Source organism: Erpetoichthys calabaricus, chromosome 5 (assembly GCF_900747795.2).
Source record: "Erpetoichthys calabaricus chromosome 5, fErpCal1.3, whole genome shotgun sequence".
Taxonomy (NCBI): Eukaryota; Metazoa; Chordata; class Cladistia; order Polypteriformes; family Polypteridae; genus Erpetoichthys; species Erpetoichthys calabaricus.
The window spans coordinates 142421717-142440270 of NC_041398.2; the positions used below are offsets into that span (position 1 = coordinate 142421717).

Sequence of the window (18554 nt, forward strand, 5' to 3'; positions counted from 1 at the left end):
GCAAGCCACATTTTTACATTGAAATGTTTTTCTAAATTTTTAATCTTTTGTGTTTCTTTATATTTGCCTTTTTTTCTTTAATTTTCTTTTTACTTAACAGTATTTATATGATTCATTGTGTGTGCCATTTCATCTTCTGACATTTGCTTCAACTGGCTTTTTGTAATTTCCAAGTCAAGTCATCTTCTCTTAGCAGCTTTTCACTCAACGATTCAGCTAAAACTCCAGTGTGATCAGTAGGGGTACAGCAGACCCCTAAATACCCCAGACAAAACCATACAAAACAGTCCTGTGTAAAAACAAACACTGTTTATTAATGAAAATACCTCCAATAACTCCTTCCTTCCATACAGCCCAATATGACACTGCCAATCCACCAATAAACAGTCCTGTGACTCCTCTCAGAGGAGTGTTGTACTTCTCCTCAACCGACTCTGGGGTTGGTTTCCTCTTTTATCCCAGTTCTGGGAGTACTTCTGGTATTAGGGCACACCGGGTCAATCTGAAGTCTGTAAAGTAGGGGTTGTGAATGCCCTCAGCCCCCCCTGGAAGCTCCACTGGATTCCAACATGGCTGCTCCATGGGACTACAATTTTTTATTATTTCTTCAAAATTTTTCCTATGTTCCTCTCTTTCAGATGTAAATGTATGATTCATCTCTAAGGCTTCTGCATTTGCAACTTGAAGAAAGACCGAAGATTATACTTGTGTGTCTTTCTCACCGCTACCCGTCGCCATGATGTACAGCTTAAAGTCCCTACAAAATCTTCCCCAGTTTTCCACCAAGTTTCCTTCAAAGCTCAACTCAGCCTCTAGCTTTATAGTTATTAAAGCTGTTACTTTCCTCTTGTATAGACTTTTTTTTTTTTTTTAAAGTACTAGTTTACTTCTGACACTATGTCTTGTTTACGCTAGTGAACCACCAAGACATTGCCAATTGAATCATCTTAATTGTATTTCACAAACACTAGCACAAATTCTTTTTTATTTAAATAATGACAGGCTCCATTGGTTATTTTTCCTGTGTTATTTAAAGTTTTTGAGCACTGATGAAATCATCTAGACTTCACTGGCTGATGAGAATTGTAGTTCCCATATCAGCATTTGCACAAGGTTGCAGATAAGATGAAAGGAGTGAGAGGAGGAAATATTTATTAAATACCTTTCTGACTGGATCATTTGTGCCAAACTGCCTATACTGAAAGCCACAGCACCTGGCAAGCACCTGCTAAACACATGTTCTTTGAGGTTTGTCAAACTTTGCTCTTTTCGCTTCATTTGCATAAACCAGCATGCCCCATTTCTCCCTGCAATTACTATCTGCACTGTGGCTAAATGGAGGACACAGTGTATTAAAATGACCTACTTGCTAGTGCATTATTAACAACAAATAATAATAAAAAATAAAACATGTGGCATGTTGGTTAATTTTTACAGTGTTACCAAATTTCTGTCAAATCTTTTAAGGCATTTCTGAGATTTTAGGGTATTTAGTTTTTGTGTTGTGGGGGGGTTTACTCCTAAATATTGCTATATCAAAACGTGTTTTCTTAGCAAATACCTTCTGCCCTTGATTGTACCATCCTGAAACATTTCTGTTTTATATGTGTGTATAGATTATTGGCCTGTGTACTGAGTACAGTGAACTTTTTCCTTGTGAGTGCTAATCAATAGGAAGCACATCACCACTATCTGGTGCCATAATTACTCATTTCAACTATCTTATCTTGAAATTTTTGTCTTATCTGAAAAATCTCAGGACACATCCTGGTAATCTTAGTATATTATGAGATTTCTGAACTCTTTTGAGATCCCCCCAACAACGGGACAACACGCCAACGTGCGTCCCAAAGCACAATTACCACGTCTGTGAAAGATTGTTTGTCTGTTGCTGGGGCAACCGAAGGCTCACAGCATTGCAGCAGAATGCCGTGGAAGCAAATCTGAGCCGATCATGGTCGCGCTATAAGCGCCTGTCATTGATGGGTGATGCAATGAACATAATAACTGCAAGGAACATTGTTACATGACCATAACCTAGGCAAAAACCCAGCCTGTCTGCTGTGTCTGTGTATAGGAGAGTGTAGATCTCGCTATAATAAATAACCGTGCTGTTCCTGTTTCGAGCTGAATAAAAGCTTGTTTTGCTAAAGTACTGAGACTCAGCCTCATGTTTTGGGGTGCAAGACAGGGACTCACGTGTCTCAATATATATTGTGGACCACCGTAGTGTGTACAGACACCCTAACCTGACACAGACCGGTAGAGACACAACTTCCAGCACACATAGCACTTTCTTTCAGTGGTGGAGCTCTTTTTCTTTGCTCCCACAGCACAGTACAACAAAGCACAGCACAGTCAGTCCTTTCTTCTTTCTCTTCCTTCTTTCTTTTTCTGCCACTTCCATTCCTCTCTTAGCAAGTTTTGTCCTCCACCTCCTGACTCTAGCTCCCCGAATGGAGTGAGGTGGCTCCTTTTATTCAGTTCCTGGGAGTGCCCCAGGTGCCTCATTAGTATTACCTGGAATCAATCCCAGGTGTTGGTGGAAGTCCACTGTACGGCTCTGCAGATTCCCTGGCAGCCCCCACGGAACCCAGCAGGGCTGCACCAGACTCCAAGTCCAGGTATGTCCTGTGGGAATTCGTGGTGTCACAGCTGCCCAGGAGGGCTGCCCTCTAGTGTCCCAGGGGAGGTAGTGCCTTGGAGATGCTCTCTCCCCCGGTCCTTCCATCCTGCTGGCCTCCCGGCTGGGTAATGGCTGAGGCTGCCCTTCACAATATATGTATATATCATGCAACCTCTTCAATTTTAAATGCACCCTATATATATATATATATATATATAGCCTTGTTTTGACTCCTTTCATCTTTCTTCATAGAATAAGACTGTTAGTAATTCTCTGGACTTAATTTAGTAATGTTATGTGCTTTTGTCATATTGAGACCCAAACCGCACACATGTAGTTTGTAGTAATGGCCAAACATTTTTATTCTCATGTTTTCATGCAGAATTACAGAAAAAATGTATGTTATAATGGTGCCTAATGGCGACCCATGCTATACAATTGCAAATGATGTGAAGAATGTCCATGGAAAAAAGAAAACAGTTATCATGTTACTCAAGGCACATAATCTACATGTCCACTATCCAGTTGTATGCTCAAAACAGATGCATTTTTTTTTACTAAAATATTAACTACTTCCAGAAGAAGCAGCGTACATTTGCAAATGGGAAAACACATTCCCATAATTCTGTGCTTTTTAATTGAAGAACTGCCTCTTGATGATAGAAGTCTTAAAATACAATACAAGTTAGCAACCACACATTCAGTAGACATTGATGGCAGTTATAGGGGACAGACCAGCGGCTTGTAGGGTATAAAACATAACCAGTGAGAAGATTTAAACAGAATATGTAGATAGTTTTTTTGAGGATAAAGAGATATCTTTGAGAATAGATTTCCATGAAACAGAGCCATCTTTTAATTTTATGTGAGCTCTGTCATGAAATTAAAACAGCTGATTAAAAACATCCAAAAAACTGTAACCAATGTCCTGATGAACCTCAGAATAGACTGTTTTCAAGAATTTTTCCGAGGCAGAAGCACTAATGTGTAATAGTAACAAAATAACATTTTCTTTAATAAAATAATTTTTGTACAACAAGAAAATATAGAAGTTGATTGCATCATAGAGTTATCAGGAAAATTCTGTTTGGCATACACAGCACAGAACCGCCCTCTTGGAATATGACTTGTTGCACCTTTAGGCTTCTGGGCCTGAGTGCATGTAAGATGGACTGAGACAAAGTAGAAACTGTCCTGTGGGCTGACAAATTAAAATTTGAAATTCTTTTTGGAAATCATGGACACTGTGTCCTGGGCTTGTTATCAGCACACACTTCAAAAACCAGCATGCGTGATGGTATGGGGGTACATTAGTGCATTGGTAGTTTGAACATCTGGGAAGGCTCCATTTAGTGCTGGGCGGTATGACCAAAATTCTATATCACGGTATTTTTCAAAATTATACCGGTTTCATGGTATTGGACGATATTTTTTCCCATGTATGAGTGGATGTTAACCACATTTTCCACTGCAATTACTGGCTAAGAATAACCTATTCCACTGTCATGAGAATTGTACATTGTACAAAAAACATTTTAATGTGCACACAAGTATTAACACAGGTTTGCATGACCCCACAAAATGATAGTTTTCAAGGGGTGGCACTAATGAAGGGAAGGAATCACATTGCATGACAGATGCAGTCAAAATATAGAACCTTTTTATTAAACAAATTTTGCAAACAACTTAAACTAAAATTTTGACAACATATTTTCAACCATCCAAAGAGGCATATAGATTTAGTAAAATATCCAGAGGTGCTTGTCAAAAGTTGTATTGCACTGAACATGTCTTAGAAAAGGAATAAATAGTAAATATTTTTTGTGAACCAACTACACTTTGTTAATGTTAACAATCTCTGTCCACTTACACGTTAAAGTGACTTTTTAAACAACTTTACCATCATTAAACTGCATAATATTTAAACTAATAAATAACAATACAATAAATAATAGTGCAATTTCCAGTAATAATACTATTACTTCCAAGACTTCAAAGCCCAGGTGCATTACACAGTATTCATCAAATTAAAATAAAATAAAACAAGTGCAACTTGGTGATGACATCTTTACCAACTGAACCATCATTAAGGCAAACTGCATTAATATGGACCTTGCTTCAAGCTAAGCTATATACATAAATAATAAAACTGCAACTTGCATTTATAATGCTATTTGTAGTATAGCCCATACGGAAGCGTATTAGGGCCACAGTGAAGAAAAAAAAACTATATGTCGAGATTAAAGTCGACATTTCCACATTATTCTCATAGTTTATTTTGTCATTAAAGTAGAATGTCGTAAACTAAACTTCATCCTAAAATCAATGTTTAATTTACTAGATTTTCTCAAATCCCGTCATAAGTTGATGTAGCACATTAAATGCTTTGTGTTAAGTGTAAGAGCTAATTTTAGAAAGTTAAAGTTTTGAGTTAAACTCATATTAATGTTTGCTTAATTTGAATAGAATATAATTTCTTCCATAGTCATAGACAATGGTATAGTCTTTTCCCCCTATAAGTTAGTAAGAGATAGAACCTTCTTGCTATAACTGAGAAACAGTGTGATATTAGTTTGTTTTTTTTTTGTGTTTAGAACAGGTCCCAGTAAACAGGGACTTGAAAGACCCATTTTCAAGTTAGAAATGGGATAAGCATACAGTTTTCTGAACGTTTTGAAATGGTTCAGAAATTATAAGTGATTAGTAACGATTTAAGATGTAACAAGATTAAGCTTAGAACTGAATTTTTCTTATTATAAATTTTTCCTTTTTTTGCTTTTTTAATTTTCTTTTTTGTGTGAACTGTTTTACTTTGAAACTTAACTAAACACTTAAAAAACGAAGATATTTTGTCTGTGGAATCATTTCTGCTAGTCAGGCCTCTGTTGAATCCCATTTTTTTCAGTAAGAGCTGCTGAACTTTGGAAACTCTGGGAAAACGCAGCTACGTTGAGTGTTCCCCGACCCAGTTGTTAATCACTGTACAGTAATCCCTCCTCCATCGCGGGCGTTGCGTTCCAGAGCCACCCGCGAAATAAGAAAATCCGCGAAGTAGAAACCATATGTTTATATGGTTATTTTTATATTGTCATGCTTGGGTCACAGATTTGCGCAGAAACGCAGGAGGTTGTAGAGAGACAGGAACGTTATTCAAACACTGCAAACAAACATTTGTCTCTTTTTCAAAAGTTTAAACTGTGCTCCATGACAAGACAGAGATGACAGTTTTGTCTCACAATTAAAAGAATGCAAACATATCTTCCTCTTCAAAGGAAACAGAGAGTAAAGCAAACAAATCAATAGGGCTGTTTGGTTTTTAAGTATGCGAAGCACCGCCGGTACAAAGCTGTTGAAGGCGGCAGCTCACACCCCCTCAGTCAGGAGCAGAGAGAGAGAGAGAGAAACAAAGTCAAAAATCAATACGTGCCCTTTGAGCTTTTAAGTATGCGAAGCACCGTGCAGCATACTTAAAAGCTGCACACAGAAGGTAGCAACGTGAAGATAATCTTTCAGCATTTTTAGACGAGCGTCCGTATCGTCTAGGTGTGCGAACAGCCCCCCTGCTCAATCCCCCTACGTCAGGATCACAGATAGTCAGCGCAAGAGAGAGAGAAAGAAAAGTAAGTTGGGTAGCTTCTCAGCCATCTGCCAATAGCGTCTCTTGTATGAAATCAACTGGGCAAACCAACTGAGGAAGCATGTACCAGAAATTAAAAGACCCATTGTCCTCAGAAATCCGCGAACCAGCAAAAAATCCGCGATATATATTTAAATATGCTTACATATAAAATCCGCGATAGAGTGAAGCCGCGAAAGGCGAAGCGCGATATAGCGAGGGATCACTGTACGCACTTCTTAAACTGACTTTCTCTACACTAATATTATTGGTCTGATGTACTAAACCCGCAGTTCCTATCTTTCCTTTTTCTTTTTCCACATAACCAATCACCGCACGATTAACGTTTTTGTGAAATTAAACGTAGTTATAAACTTATACCACGGAATGTTCAGAACTTTAAAAAAATCTTTGTTATATATGTTTAATTATGCCATCCATTCAGTGTTGCACCCATCCCAGTAAGCATTGTGTGCGAGACAGGAGCAAATCCTGAACGGGGCACCAGCACATCGCAGGGTGAATACGAGAAACACATACAGTAGCATGGTTAATATAACATAACAAAACCCCACATCCTACATGACTTTGAAAGGAAACTGAAGCACGCCGAGTAAACCCACCAGAAAAACATGCAAATTCAAAGCAAAGAACAACCGGGACCCCATTGCTACGAGGCAGCAGTGCAACCTCCACGCCACCGTGCCCCCACATGATTAATACATGCTTTAATGAATTTTATCATGAAAATTATATCAAATATTTATCTTAGCATTCTAAATGTTCAGGGAGCAGGAATATCATGAAATTATTGTATTCTGTGTGCTGCCTGCACCTCCTCTTAGTGCAAGAGGATGTCAGTTTAATAAGCACGTAGCGATTAACATGGCTCCGGGAACACTTAACACAAAGCATTTAATGTGCTACATAACGTATGATGGGGTTTGAGAAAATCTAGTAAATTAAATATTCATTTTAAGATGAAGTTTAGTTTACGATGCTTTACTTTAATAACAAATTACGAGAATAAAGTCAACATGCCGACTTTAATCTTGAGAAACGGCGAGAATAAAGTAGAAATGTCGAGAATAAAGACAACATGTCGTCACACTATTACACAGTACCCAGGTACATTACACAGTATTGAAAAAATAAAACAAGTACAACTTGGCTTGCAGTATTATCCAGTAGTATAGAAACAGTATTCACACAACATAATGGTCCACATCCAATGTTTTAAATCCAAAGTATCTCCAGACAACAGATGTGACTCCTTTTTCCAGCAAAAGTTCTGTGTCATCATGTTCAACTTAATCGTCTGCTACAGCTTCAGTTTCGGAATGTTCTCTGTCCATTTTCACAGCGCAATTCCTCCACTGCTGCATGTACTCCGTTGTACGCCTATTTAGCGGTGTAGCAGTGAAAAAGAGCCCCCGCACAACACCGGTGTAGCAGTGAAAAAGGTCCCCCTTAAACAGTTTCCTACAGCACCACGTTCCGAACATTGTTTAGGCCAGGGGTGCCCAACTCCAGTCCTGGAGGGCCGCAGTGGCTGCAGGTTTTCATTCTAACCCTTTTCTTAATGAGTGACCGGTTTTTGCTGCAAATTAACTTCTTTTGAATTCATTTTCTTTGACTTGCTCTTGGAGACTCAGACCCCTTAATTGTTTCTTTTTCCTTAATTAGCAGCCAAACAATAACGAGACACAAAATGAGCCAAAACAGGCCCAGGAAACTGTTACCATCATACAATATCTGAAAATAAAGAAAGGTAAAGGTCTCAGGAATGCTGATCTGCTCTTAGAAAAGAGAAAATCCTTAATTTTGGAAATGTCTGCTATTGCACAATGAGAGTGGCAACAAGCCATGGAATTAAAGAACGGGTTTAATTAACGACAAGACTCAGCGCCTCATTAAGCAGCTGGTTGGAGTGAAATTGGTTGGAGTTTCAGGCCCTGACTTAGCTGTCCTTATGTTGGCTCACTCACTTCACATGTCACTTCTGCGTTGGTGACATTTAAGGAAAGAAATGAAGCAATTCAGAGGAACGACGAAGAAATTCAGGGAAACATTTCTTAAAAACCAAGTCAATTAAACTTAATTCAAAAAAAGTTAATTAGCAGCAAAAACAGGTCACTAATTAAGAAAAGGCCTAGAATGAAAACCTTTAGCCACTGCGGCCCTCCAGGACTGGAGTTGGGCACCCCTGGTTTAGGCAATTTAAACCGGTGTTGTGGTATAAGAAAAATCCATATCATAACAAAAATAAAAAACGGTTTTCGGTATGAACCGGTATACCGCCCAGCACTAGCTCCATTAATGCTGAACAGTATATTCAGGTTTTGAAGCAGCATATGCTGCCATCTAGACAATGTATTTTAGTAAGACAAACCAAACCACATTCAGCATGTCTTGCAACAACATGGCTCTGTATTAAAAGAGGATGGGTGCTAAACTGGTCCGCATGCAGTCCAGACCTGTCACACAATGAAAACATTTGGTGTATTATAAAATGAAAAAGAGGGCGGCACGGTGGCGCAGTGGGTAGCGCTGCTGCCTCGCAGTTGGGAGATCTGGGGACCTGGGTTCGCTTCCCGGGTCCTCCCTGCGTGGAGTTTGCATGTTCTCCCCGTGTCTGCGTGGGTTTCCTCCGGGTGCTCCGGTTTCCTCCCACATTCCAAAGACATGCAGGTTAGGTGGATTGGCGATTCTAAATTGGCCCTAGTGTGTGGGTGTGTTTGTGTATGTCCTGTGGTGGGTTGGCACCCTGCCTGGGATTGGTTCCCTGCCTTGTGCCCTGTGTTGGCTGGGATTGGCTCCAGCAGACCCCCGTGACCCTGTGTTTGGATTCCGCGGGTTGGACAATGGATGGATGGATGGATAAAATGAAAAATACAACAAAGGAGACCCCAAAATGTTGAGTGGCTGAAATCCTATATCAGGCAAGAATGGGATAGCATTTTACTTTCAAAACTACAACAATTGGTCTCCTCATTTCCCAAGCGTTTAAAGAGTGTGGTTCAAAGAAGAGGTGTTGCAACACAGTGGTAAATATCCCTCAGTCCCAATTTTTATGAAATGTGTTAGCTGACATCACATTCAAAATTAGTATACATTTATCAAAAAATAATAACCTTTCTCAGTTTTAACATTTGTACTTGTACTATTTTCAATTAAACACAGGGTTTACATGATTTGCAAATCATTGCATTCTGTTTTTATTTACATTTTACACAGTGTCTCAACTTCTTTGGAAACAGGGTTGTATTAAAAGGAAAATTTGCATTTTATTTATTTTACTTTGGCTAGATACTCTTAGAATATTACATTTAGGCACTGATACCTTTTTAAAATTTTGGCATGGTCAAAGTCTGTGTGAGGTCTGCATATTCTCCAGTTGTACTTCTGAGTACTTTGGTATCTTATAGACTTGTAGGTTAAAGTGATTTATGATTTTTAACTGCCCAAGTACTAGTGAGTGTGCGTTTTTCTGTGTAATTGTCCTCTGTGATGAAATGAACATTTCATTAATGTTGTTCCCTTCTTGCAGCCAATATTGTTGGGGAAACACTCCAGTCAACTATGTAGCTGTATTTGAATGCGAAAGTTTGCACAATGAATGAATTAAAGGCTATAACTTTGTGGTGCCCTGTTACAGTTTTGTGATATGGAGTAGATACAGCTACATAATGCTTAGGTATGGCTACAGTGCACAGTAAACTGAAGTGGTTGAAAAGAGAGTGTACCACCTGAAGCTGAAACATTAGGTTTATTTTTCTTGTGGAATAAGGACAATCGGAAATGTAACCAAATTTGATAGTAATGCCTGATACTTCCTGAATTCTGCTACAGAATGATCGTTAAATGACAAGTAGCTAAAAAAAAAGTGCTAAAATTTGGTGCTCTACACTGAAGCAATGCACCCTCTATTTTACACTTCCAATTTTTTTAAACACCAGAATTTATATTTATAAAGAAGTTGATGAGTAGCATATTTGAAGTTGTTTCCAGCTTATCGTGTTGCCTCCTGTTGGATGAATCTATTTCACATTATCAATTTGTTTCTTGCTGATTTTTTCCTGTCAGTTTCTTTACCACGTTGATGGTGTCTAAGGCAATTGTTTTTAATTCATTTTTCAACTGCATGGTTTTAGTTGTGAGACTGCCAATGAAGGATTCAATACAATAAAATTTAAAATGTTTTGGATGAAGTGTTTTTTTTTAAGTTAAAGATAATTATTTGATAACTTTCTTGGAGTGGAAACAATTACATTTTGCATTATGCTTTATTTTTAGACTTGCTTCAGAGTTAAAAGAACATGTTTTTATTTTTTTTAAATGTTACTCAAATTAAAACCATTTTGTCTTGTTTTTTGAGTAGATTTTACATTTGAAACTGAAAGTTTCATATTCTCTCTTGTCTCACAGGTTTTGGAGGATCAAGGTATATTTTGCCGTGTCAGAGGGGCTCTTGAGCTCTCCTTTTCTCTGCATAGTAAAGAAGGTTAGTTTTTACCACTGTCAAACTTTACCATATATCATTAACAGAGTCCTAAATTTTACTTGTTTGTGTTTCTTGATAGATTGTGTTTTATATATTAAAGCATTAGCATTACCTTATTTTATTTTATTGATTTTGATTTTTTTAAATATCAGTAAATGAATTGTAAATCCAGTTTCCCTGCTTTTTAAAAGCCTAATTTCTGAAGCAAAGGTCAAAAGTTAAACATTGATGTTTAATACATAATCAGATCTTCATTAAACTTCAGATTTGCAATCATTGCTTATTTTCAGAAGCAACAATACAGAAAGCCATTACAAAAGCTGTACAAGATGTCTCACTACAAGTGTCATCTGAATATTTTGTGTTCAATATTTGTGGCAGCCCTGTATTTATATGGCCTAACAGGAATCTTAAAATAACTCCAGTTGAAATAACTCCGGACACACCATGCAGAGAGATTCAAAAATACATCAGGTATGTTACTTGCTATTCTCCAAAGCGCAGAGTTTGTTTGCTGGTTAATTGATCTGGAGTTTCTACATAAATCCTAAGATTATGCATTTTATTTTGTCATCATAATGCCCTGTTTCAGAAGCTTTGGATTTCTTTGCTTACAACCTCTAACTCCTCAGACGTTTCATTACAGATTCTATTCTTGATAAATATTTTTCTGATACAGAGTTTGTTTAATTGTCCCATGCTGATTACATTTGTGTGTATTTTGCAGTAACTATGAGTGTCTGTCTTGAACCTGCTGCTGCCTTCATAGGTTTGTATTTTGCTATGTCTCTAAGCAGAATAAATAAGTAAAGAAAAGTTTGAATGTCTTTCAAACTTGAAAAGGAAAAGTGATAAAATACCTATTTCTAGTTTCTTTCTAGGTTGGGGATACAAATATTACATGGAACAAGTGAAAATTATTTATTATATTTATTATTATTTATATTTTCTAGTATAGCAACAAATTCAAAGTAACATGACTTACATATATTCCAGGCTTAAGTTCCTCATTAATTGTGCTGTAATTACTGCTGTAGTAGCAGAAATAGCTATTGTTCTACTTTATGTGATGATTTTTTTTCATCATGAGTATAAATTATATTACAATGTTCCTTTCCAAGCATACTGTTGGAGTTGTTATTTATTATGTAAAAGACACTAAGCTAGCCAGGATTGGGTTGTTGCATTGTTTTCATGTCATGGTTTGTTATTACTTATTTTTTGTGTCTTTGCTTTTCTTTTGCAGTTTACATTTACTAGGCTTTTGACTAATGAAGAGATTATCATTTTTAAAGTAGTGGCTGAGATTTTGAGATACTATGCCAGACTACTAACTGATTTAGCAGATATTTTTCTGATTATTTTTGTCAATACTGAATAAGAAATCTTACAGAGCCACTTTATTTAGCATTTTCCAAATGAAACATTATTGTGTTTGTAAGTAGGTTCTGCCAGGTCAATTACTTCAAGGTACTCTTAGAAGAATGCAGTATAAAATAATTAAATATGCTTCCTGACAATATTTACAAATGTCCTAATATGATGTATTTGCCACATCACCCACGCAGACATACAAATCAGAAAATAGCTAATAAACTTGTTGTCTTCAACCTTTTATTTTTTGAACACTTCATTTTTTCTAATTGCTTACACGGTCTTTATTCACAACCCTAGTTACAAGATCCCCCACCCCCACTGTGCATGACTGTTGCGGTATGAGGTGTTTGTCTCTTTCTGTAATAACCGAACGGCTCAAGTCTGGAACTTGTTCATCCAAATAATGTTGTTCAACACATCTTTCTGTCAGTAGTCCTTATATATCATGTGGAACCCCCAGTCAAAAGTTATAAAAATTACTCAGCTGCTGCCTCTAATTTAACAAAAGTAAATTTGCAATAAATTCAAACCAGTGTGTTTCTTTGTGCCGGTCCCAAGCCCGGATAAATGGGGAGGGTTACATCAGGAAGGGAATCCGGTATAAAATTTTGCCAAATCAACGATACAAATTTCTATACTGGATTGGTCGAGCCCAGGTTAACAACAACCGCCACCAGTACTGTTAGTCAACAGGGTGCTGGCGGAAATTGGGCTACTGTTGGCCGAAGAAGAGGGGGAATATGTGTCCGGAGGCAGGAGGAGAGGAGGAAGGTAAAGAGAGTGGAACTGAGGGTAGGAACTTTGAATGTTGGCAGTATGACTGGTAAGGGGAGAGAGTTAGCAGATATGATGGAGAGAAGGAAGGTTGATTGATATATTGTGCGTGCAAGAGACTAAATGGAAGGGGAGTAAGGCCAGGTGGATCAGAGGTGGATTCAAATTGTTCTATCATGGTGTGGATAGTAGGAGAAATGGAGTAGTGGTTATTCTGAAGGAACAGTATGTCAAGAGTGTTTTGGAGGTGAAAAGAGTGTCAGACAGAGTAATGATTATGAAGCTGGAAATTAGAGGTGTGATGATGAATGTTTTTAGTGCATATGCCCCGCAAGTTGGGTGTGCAGTGGATGAGAAAGAAGATTTTTGGAGTGAGCTGGATGAAGTGATGAACAGTGTACCCAAGGGACAGAAAGTGGTGATTGGAGCAATTTTCAATGGACATGTTGGTGAAGGGAAAAGAGGAGATGAGGAGGTGATGGGTAGGTATGGTGTCAAGGAAAGGACTGAGGTAGGTCAGAGGATAGTGGATTTTGCCAAATGGATGGACATGGCTATGGTGAATACATATTTTAAGAAGAGGAAGGAACACAGGGTTATGTACAAGAGTGGAGGAAGATGCACACAGGTAGATTACATCCTATGCAGAAGAGTCAAATCTGAAGGAGATTGAAGACTGCAAAGTGGTGGCAGGGGAAAGTATAGTTAAGCAGCATAGGATGGTGGTCTGTAGGATGACATTGGAGATCAAGAAGATTAAGAGAGTGAGGGTAGAGCCAAGGATCAAATGGTGGAAGTTGAAAAAGGAAGACTGTAAGGTTGAGTTTAGGGAGGAAGTGAGACAGGCACTGGGTGGTAGTGAAGAGTTACCAGACAGTTGGGCAACTACAGCAGCAGTAAGGGTAACAGCAAGAAGGTTGCTTGGTGTGACATCTGGACAGAGGAAGGAGGAAAAGGAAACCTGGTGGTGGAATGGGGAAGTACAGGAGAGTATAGAGAGGAAGAGGATGGCAAAGAAGAATTGGGATAGTCAGAGAGATGCAGAAAGTAGATAAGAGTACAAGGAGATAAGGCACAAGGTGAAGAGAGAGGTGGCGAAGGCTAAAGAAAAGGCGTATGATGAGTTGTATGAGAGGCTGGACACTAAGGAGGGAGAAAAGGACCTGTACCGATTGGCTAGACTGAGGGACCGAGCTGGGAAAAATGTGCGGCAGGTTAGTGTGATAAAGGATAAAGATGGAAACGTATTCACAAACGAGGAGAGTGTGTTGAGCAGGTGGAAAGAGTACTTTGAGAGGCTGATGAATGAAGAGAATGAGAGAGAGAGAAGAGGTTGGATGATGTGGAGATAGTGAATCAGGAAGTGCAACGGATTACCAAGAAGGAAGTAAGGACAGCTATGAAGAGGATGAAGAATGGAAAAACCGCTGGTCCAGATGACATACCTGTGGAAGCATGGAAGTGTTTAGGAGAGATGGCAGTGGAGTTTTTAACCAAATTGTTTAATGGAATCTTGGAAAGTGAGAGGATGCCTGAGGAATGGAGAAGAAGTGTACTGGTGCCGATATTTAAGAATAAGGCAGGTGTGCAGGACTGTAGTAACTGCAGGGGTATAAAATTGATGTGCCACAGCATGACATTATAGGAAACAGTAGTGGAAGCTAGGTTAAGAAGTGAGGTGATGATTAGTGAGCAGCAGTATGGTTTCATGCCAAGAAAGAGCACCATAGATGCCATGTTTGCTCTGACTGTGTTGAGGGAGAAATATAGAGAAGGCCAGAAGGAGCTGAATTGTGTCTTTATGGACCTGGAGAAAGCATATGATAGGGTGCCTCGAGAGGAGTTGTGGTATTGTATGAGGAAGTTGAGAGTGGCAGAGAAGTATGTAAGAGTTGTACAGGATATATACGAGGGAGGTGTGACCGTGGTGAGGTCTGCAGTGGGAGTGACAGATGCATTCAAGGTGGAGGTAGGATTACATCAGGGATCGGCTCTGAGCCCTTTCTTATTTTCAATGGTGATAGACAGGTTGACAGATGAGATTAGACTGGAGTCCCCGTGGACTGTGATGTTTGCTGATGACATTGTGATCTGTAGCGATAGTAGGGAGCAGGTTGAGGGGACCCTGGAGAGGTGGAGATATGCTCTAGAGAGGAAAGGAATGATGGTCAGTCGGAACAAGACAGAATACATGTGTATAAATGAGAGGGAGGTCAGTGGAATGGTGAGGATGCAAGGAGTAGAGTTGGTGGAGATGGATGAGTTTAAATACTTGGGATCAACAGTACAGAGTAATGGGTGTTGTGGAAGAGAGATGAAAAAGAGAATGCAGGCAAGGTGGAATGGGTGGAGCAAGAGTGAAAGGGAAGGTCTACAGGACAGTAGTGAGACCAGCTGTGTTATATGGGTTGGAGACAGTGGCACTGACCAGAAAGCAGGAGACAGAGCTGGAGGTAGCAGAGTTAAGGATGATAAGATTTGCACTGAGTGTGATAAGGATGGATAGGATTAGAAATGAGTACACTAGAGGGTCAGCTCAAATTGGATGGTTGGGAGACAAAGTCAGAGAGGCGAGATTGCGCTGGTTTGGACATGTGCATAAGAGAGGTGCTGAGTATATTGGGAGAAGAATGCTAAGGATGGAGCTGCCAGGCAAGAGAAAAAGAGGAAGGCCTAAGAGAAGGTTTGTGGGTGTGCTGAGAGAGGACATGCAGGTGATGGGTGTAACGGAACAAGATACAGAGGACAGAAAGATATGGAAAAAGATGATCCGTTGTGGCAACCCCTAACGGGAGCAGCCGAAAGAAGAAGAAGAAGAAATTTGCAATAAATTAGTCCATAACATTAGACATTCGTAGCCAAAATCTGTCCATCCTGTCTGGCTTAAAGGCTAATTTCTGCCGTGTAACAACATTGCTTCCATTGTAGAATGAACTAGTTTTCACCCAACTGTTTTACTTAATGACATCTTCTGGTCACAGTCTGATAGTTGTTTTAGTCATTATCCAGAGCTTCTTACCTTAGATGAGGGTGAGGATAAGTAATGTGAGAAAGAAAAAGAAATGGAAGTGATTTGACAAATATCAATCAGTCCATTTAATTAAATATTGGTTTTGCCTTTGGCAATGCAAATAATGAATCAGATATTCTACTTTGTTCTATACCATCAAGACAAAAGAGATAATTGTGGACTTCAGAAAATCACATCCTGCCCACATCCCACTCAGCATCAACGGTTTAGATGTGGAGACTGTTAGGAGTACCAAGTTCCTCAGTGTGCACATAACTGAGGAACTTACATGGATACAACACCTCATCACTAATCAAGAAAGCCCAGCAGAGACTACACTTCCTGAGGTGGCTGAAGCAAGTAAGTCTTCCCCCTTCCGTCCTCATCATGTTCCACAGAGGCACCACTGAGAGTGTTCTGACCAGCTGCATCACTGTCTGGTACTTATCCGACCGCAAGCGCCTGCAAAGGATAGTGAAGACAGCAGAGAACATTATTGGGGTGCCTCTCCCTTCACTACAGGACATATTTTACAAAGGCAGTGTCCGCAAGGCCTGCAGCATTGTGCAGGACCTCTTACACCCCTCACATGGACTTATCACACTTCTGCCAACCAAAAGAAGATACCGTAGCATCAAAGCCAGATCTGCCAGGCTGCAGGAGAGTTTTTACCCCCAAGCTGTTAGACTCCTTAACACCATGCTGCCCCCTGAGATCTTCCACACTACCTCAACCACCTCTAAAAACAGAACTTTTATACATGCAAGCTACTTTCCTGCAAAGGCGAGTGTGCAGGTAGAAAAGAACTGAAAATATCATTCTGACCTTTAAGTATTTTGACACTCTTGATATCCTTCTGCTGTGAAACATTCTGACCTGTCATTGTTTACACATGTCTTAAACAACTATTATCATACACTGATAATTTCTGTATTATCTATATCTATTATTTATTATATTACATATCTATTGACTATATTTATGTATCTAGATTGCAAATACCATACATTGCATCAATGTTCATATTGCTAAGTACACGTCAGTATTGCTGCTACTTCTTTGTCTTGTCTTTGCACAATGTCTTGTCTTGTTTGTGTTTTAATTTTAAATTTTAATTCTATTTTTAATTTATTATTTGCACATCAAGTTGTTACACTGTGGACCCTGAGCTTTGCAATTTCATCTATCTGTATACTTGTAATATGGTTGAGATGACAATAAAGTTCACTTTGACTTTGACATCTGTCATGTTTCCTGTTGTTTAGCATTGGGTGAGAGAAGTCTAAGATATTAGGCTGCAACTCAAGGTTTTATTCTCCCAATTAATTAAACGATAATAAAAGCTATAAGCTTCTTTGATAAAGTCCATCATGAGCTTGTTATTTACTAGCTACATACAGTTTAAATTTCCCTTAACATAGATACGGTTTTCTGATACCAAGAGTTTCAGAATGATGCAGATGCTGTGTGGAGTTGTGTATCATTGCTTTAGGTTCAAATGAAATACGTTGTGCTTATTGTCTGTACCATGTGGTAATTGTTTATGTTCGTGGTGTGAGGTCTTGCTCAGCTTGGTCTTAAGCCCTTGTATGCATCATCTGTAACTTCAGAGGTAAACACATGACTTTGTTCTCCTTCAAGTGTACGTAACTATTGTAGCTCAGACATTAAAAAAAACATCATTAGTTACAAATACAGGAGAGATGGCATCATCATGCTGGAATCAATTTCTGTTAAAGATTTATAGATTTTCATTTGGACAGCACACTTGGCCTATAGTTATTACACAGAATTAATTAGAAAGTCAAATAAAACATTAGGTTACACTCTAAATACTGTTAAGTATAAAATAAGGAACCCTGCTTCAACTCATTAATACTGTATGTCAGTGAAACCACTTCTCAAGTACTGTAGGCAGATAGCAGAATGAAAAGTTGAGTGTGAAATAGTAACCAATGGGATCATGTGACAGAGTTAGGCTTGTGAAACTAATTCAGACCTTCAAAAAAAGAAGTGCATTCAACACAGATTAGTATGCATTTCTTCACAAAGAAAGGTCTTTGGAAATCTGACATGGTAGAAAACATTTGTCAGAAACCCCTAATGTTGAAATTAAACAGACTTTAGAGTGTTTTATTATGAGTGTTTATGAGAATTAGTAATTTAGTTATTTTTGTAACTTATCAGTTATCAGGGGAACTTTGTGTGGTTCAAATTTGTCATGCTGATGTGTTCCTAGCCTCAGGTGTGGCAAGGAAAGAAGAGGTAGAGAGAAAGTGCACAAGTGAATCCTGTCATCTTATTCTACTCCCATAATGTCATTCTGAGACACTCCTAGTTGCAAGCTCAGCCAATGAGGCAAACAAGATATAGAATTTTTTGATGAAAGTGGAAAAAATATTAACACATTACTTTTTCCTATTTGAAAATAAACCCTGTTTTTTATCAACATTTATTGATAATTCATTACATTTTTGTGAGCTGAAATGTGAAGGATTTCAGTCATCTCCGATCAGATATGGTATTTTTGTAGGATTAACCTAGACAGAGAAGTGATTGAGTGGGATGAGTCTTTCATGGGATGAGTCTTTCACTCAAAGGTAGGAAGATCAAAGGATTGAGATTTTTGGTTCAAAAGGCAACCCCC

General features: G+C 38.7%; 1 protein-coding gene across 1 annotated transcript in view; it reads left to right on the forward strand.

The window, feature by feature from the left end:
- ufsp2 (ufm1-specific peptidase 2) overlaps positions 1 to 18554 on the forward strand; it is a 68699-nt gene that overhangs the window by 7706 nt on the left and 42439 nt on the right. Inside the window, exons 2-3 of the mRNA XM_028802100.2 lie at positions 10671 to 10746; positions 11037 to 11220. Coding sequence (XP_028657933.1) covers positions 10671 to 10746; positions 11037 to 11220 — 260 coding nt within the window. The remainder of the gene's footprint in view (positions 1 to 10670; positions 10747 to 11036; positions 11221 to 18554) is intronic.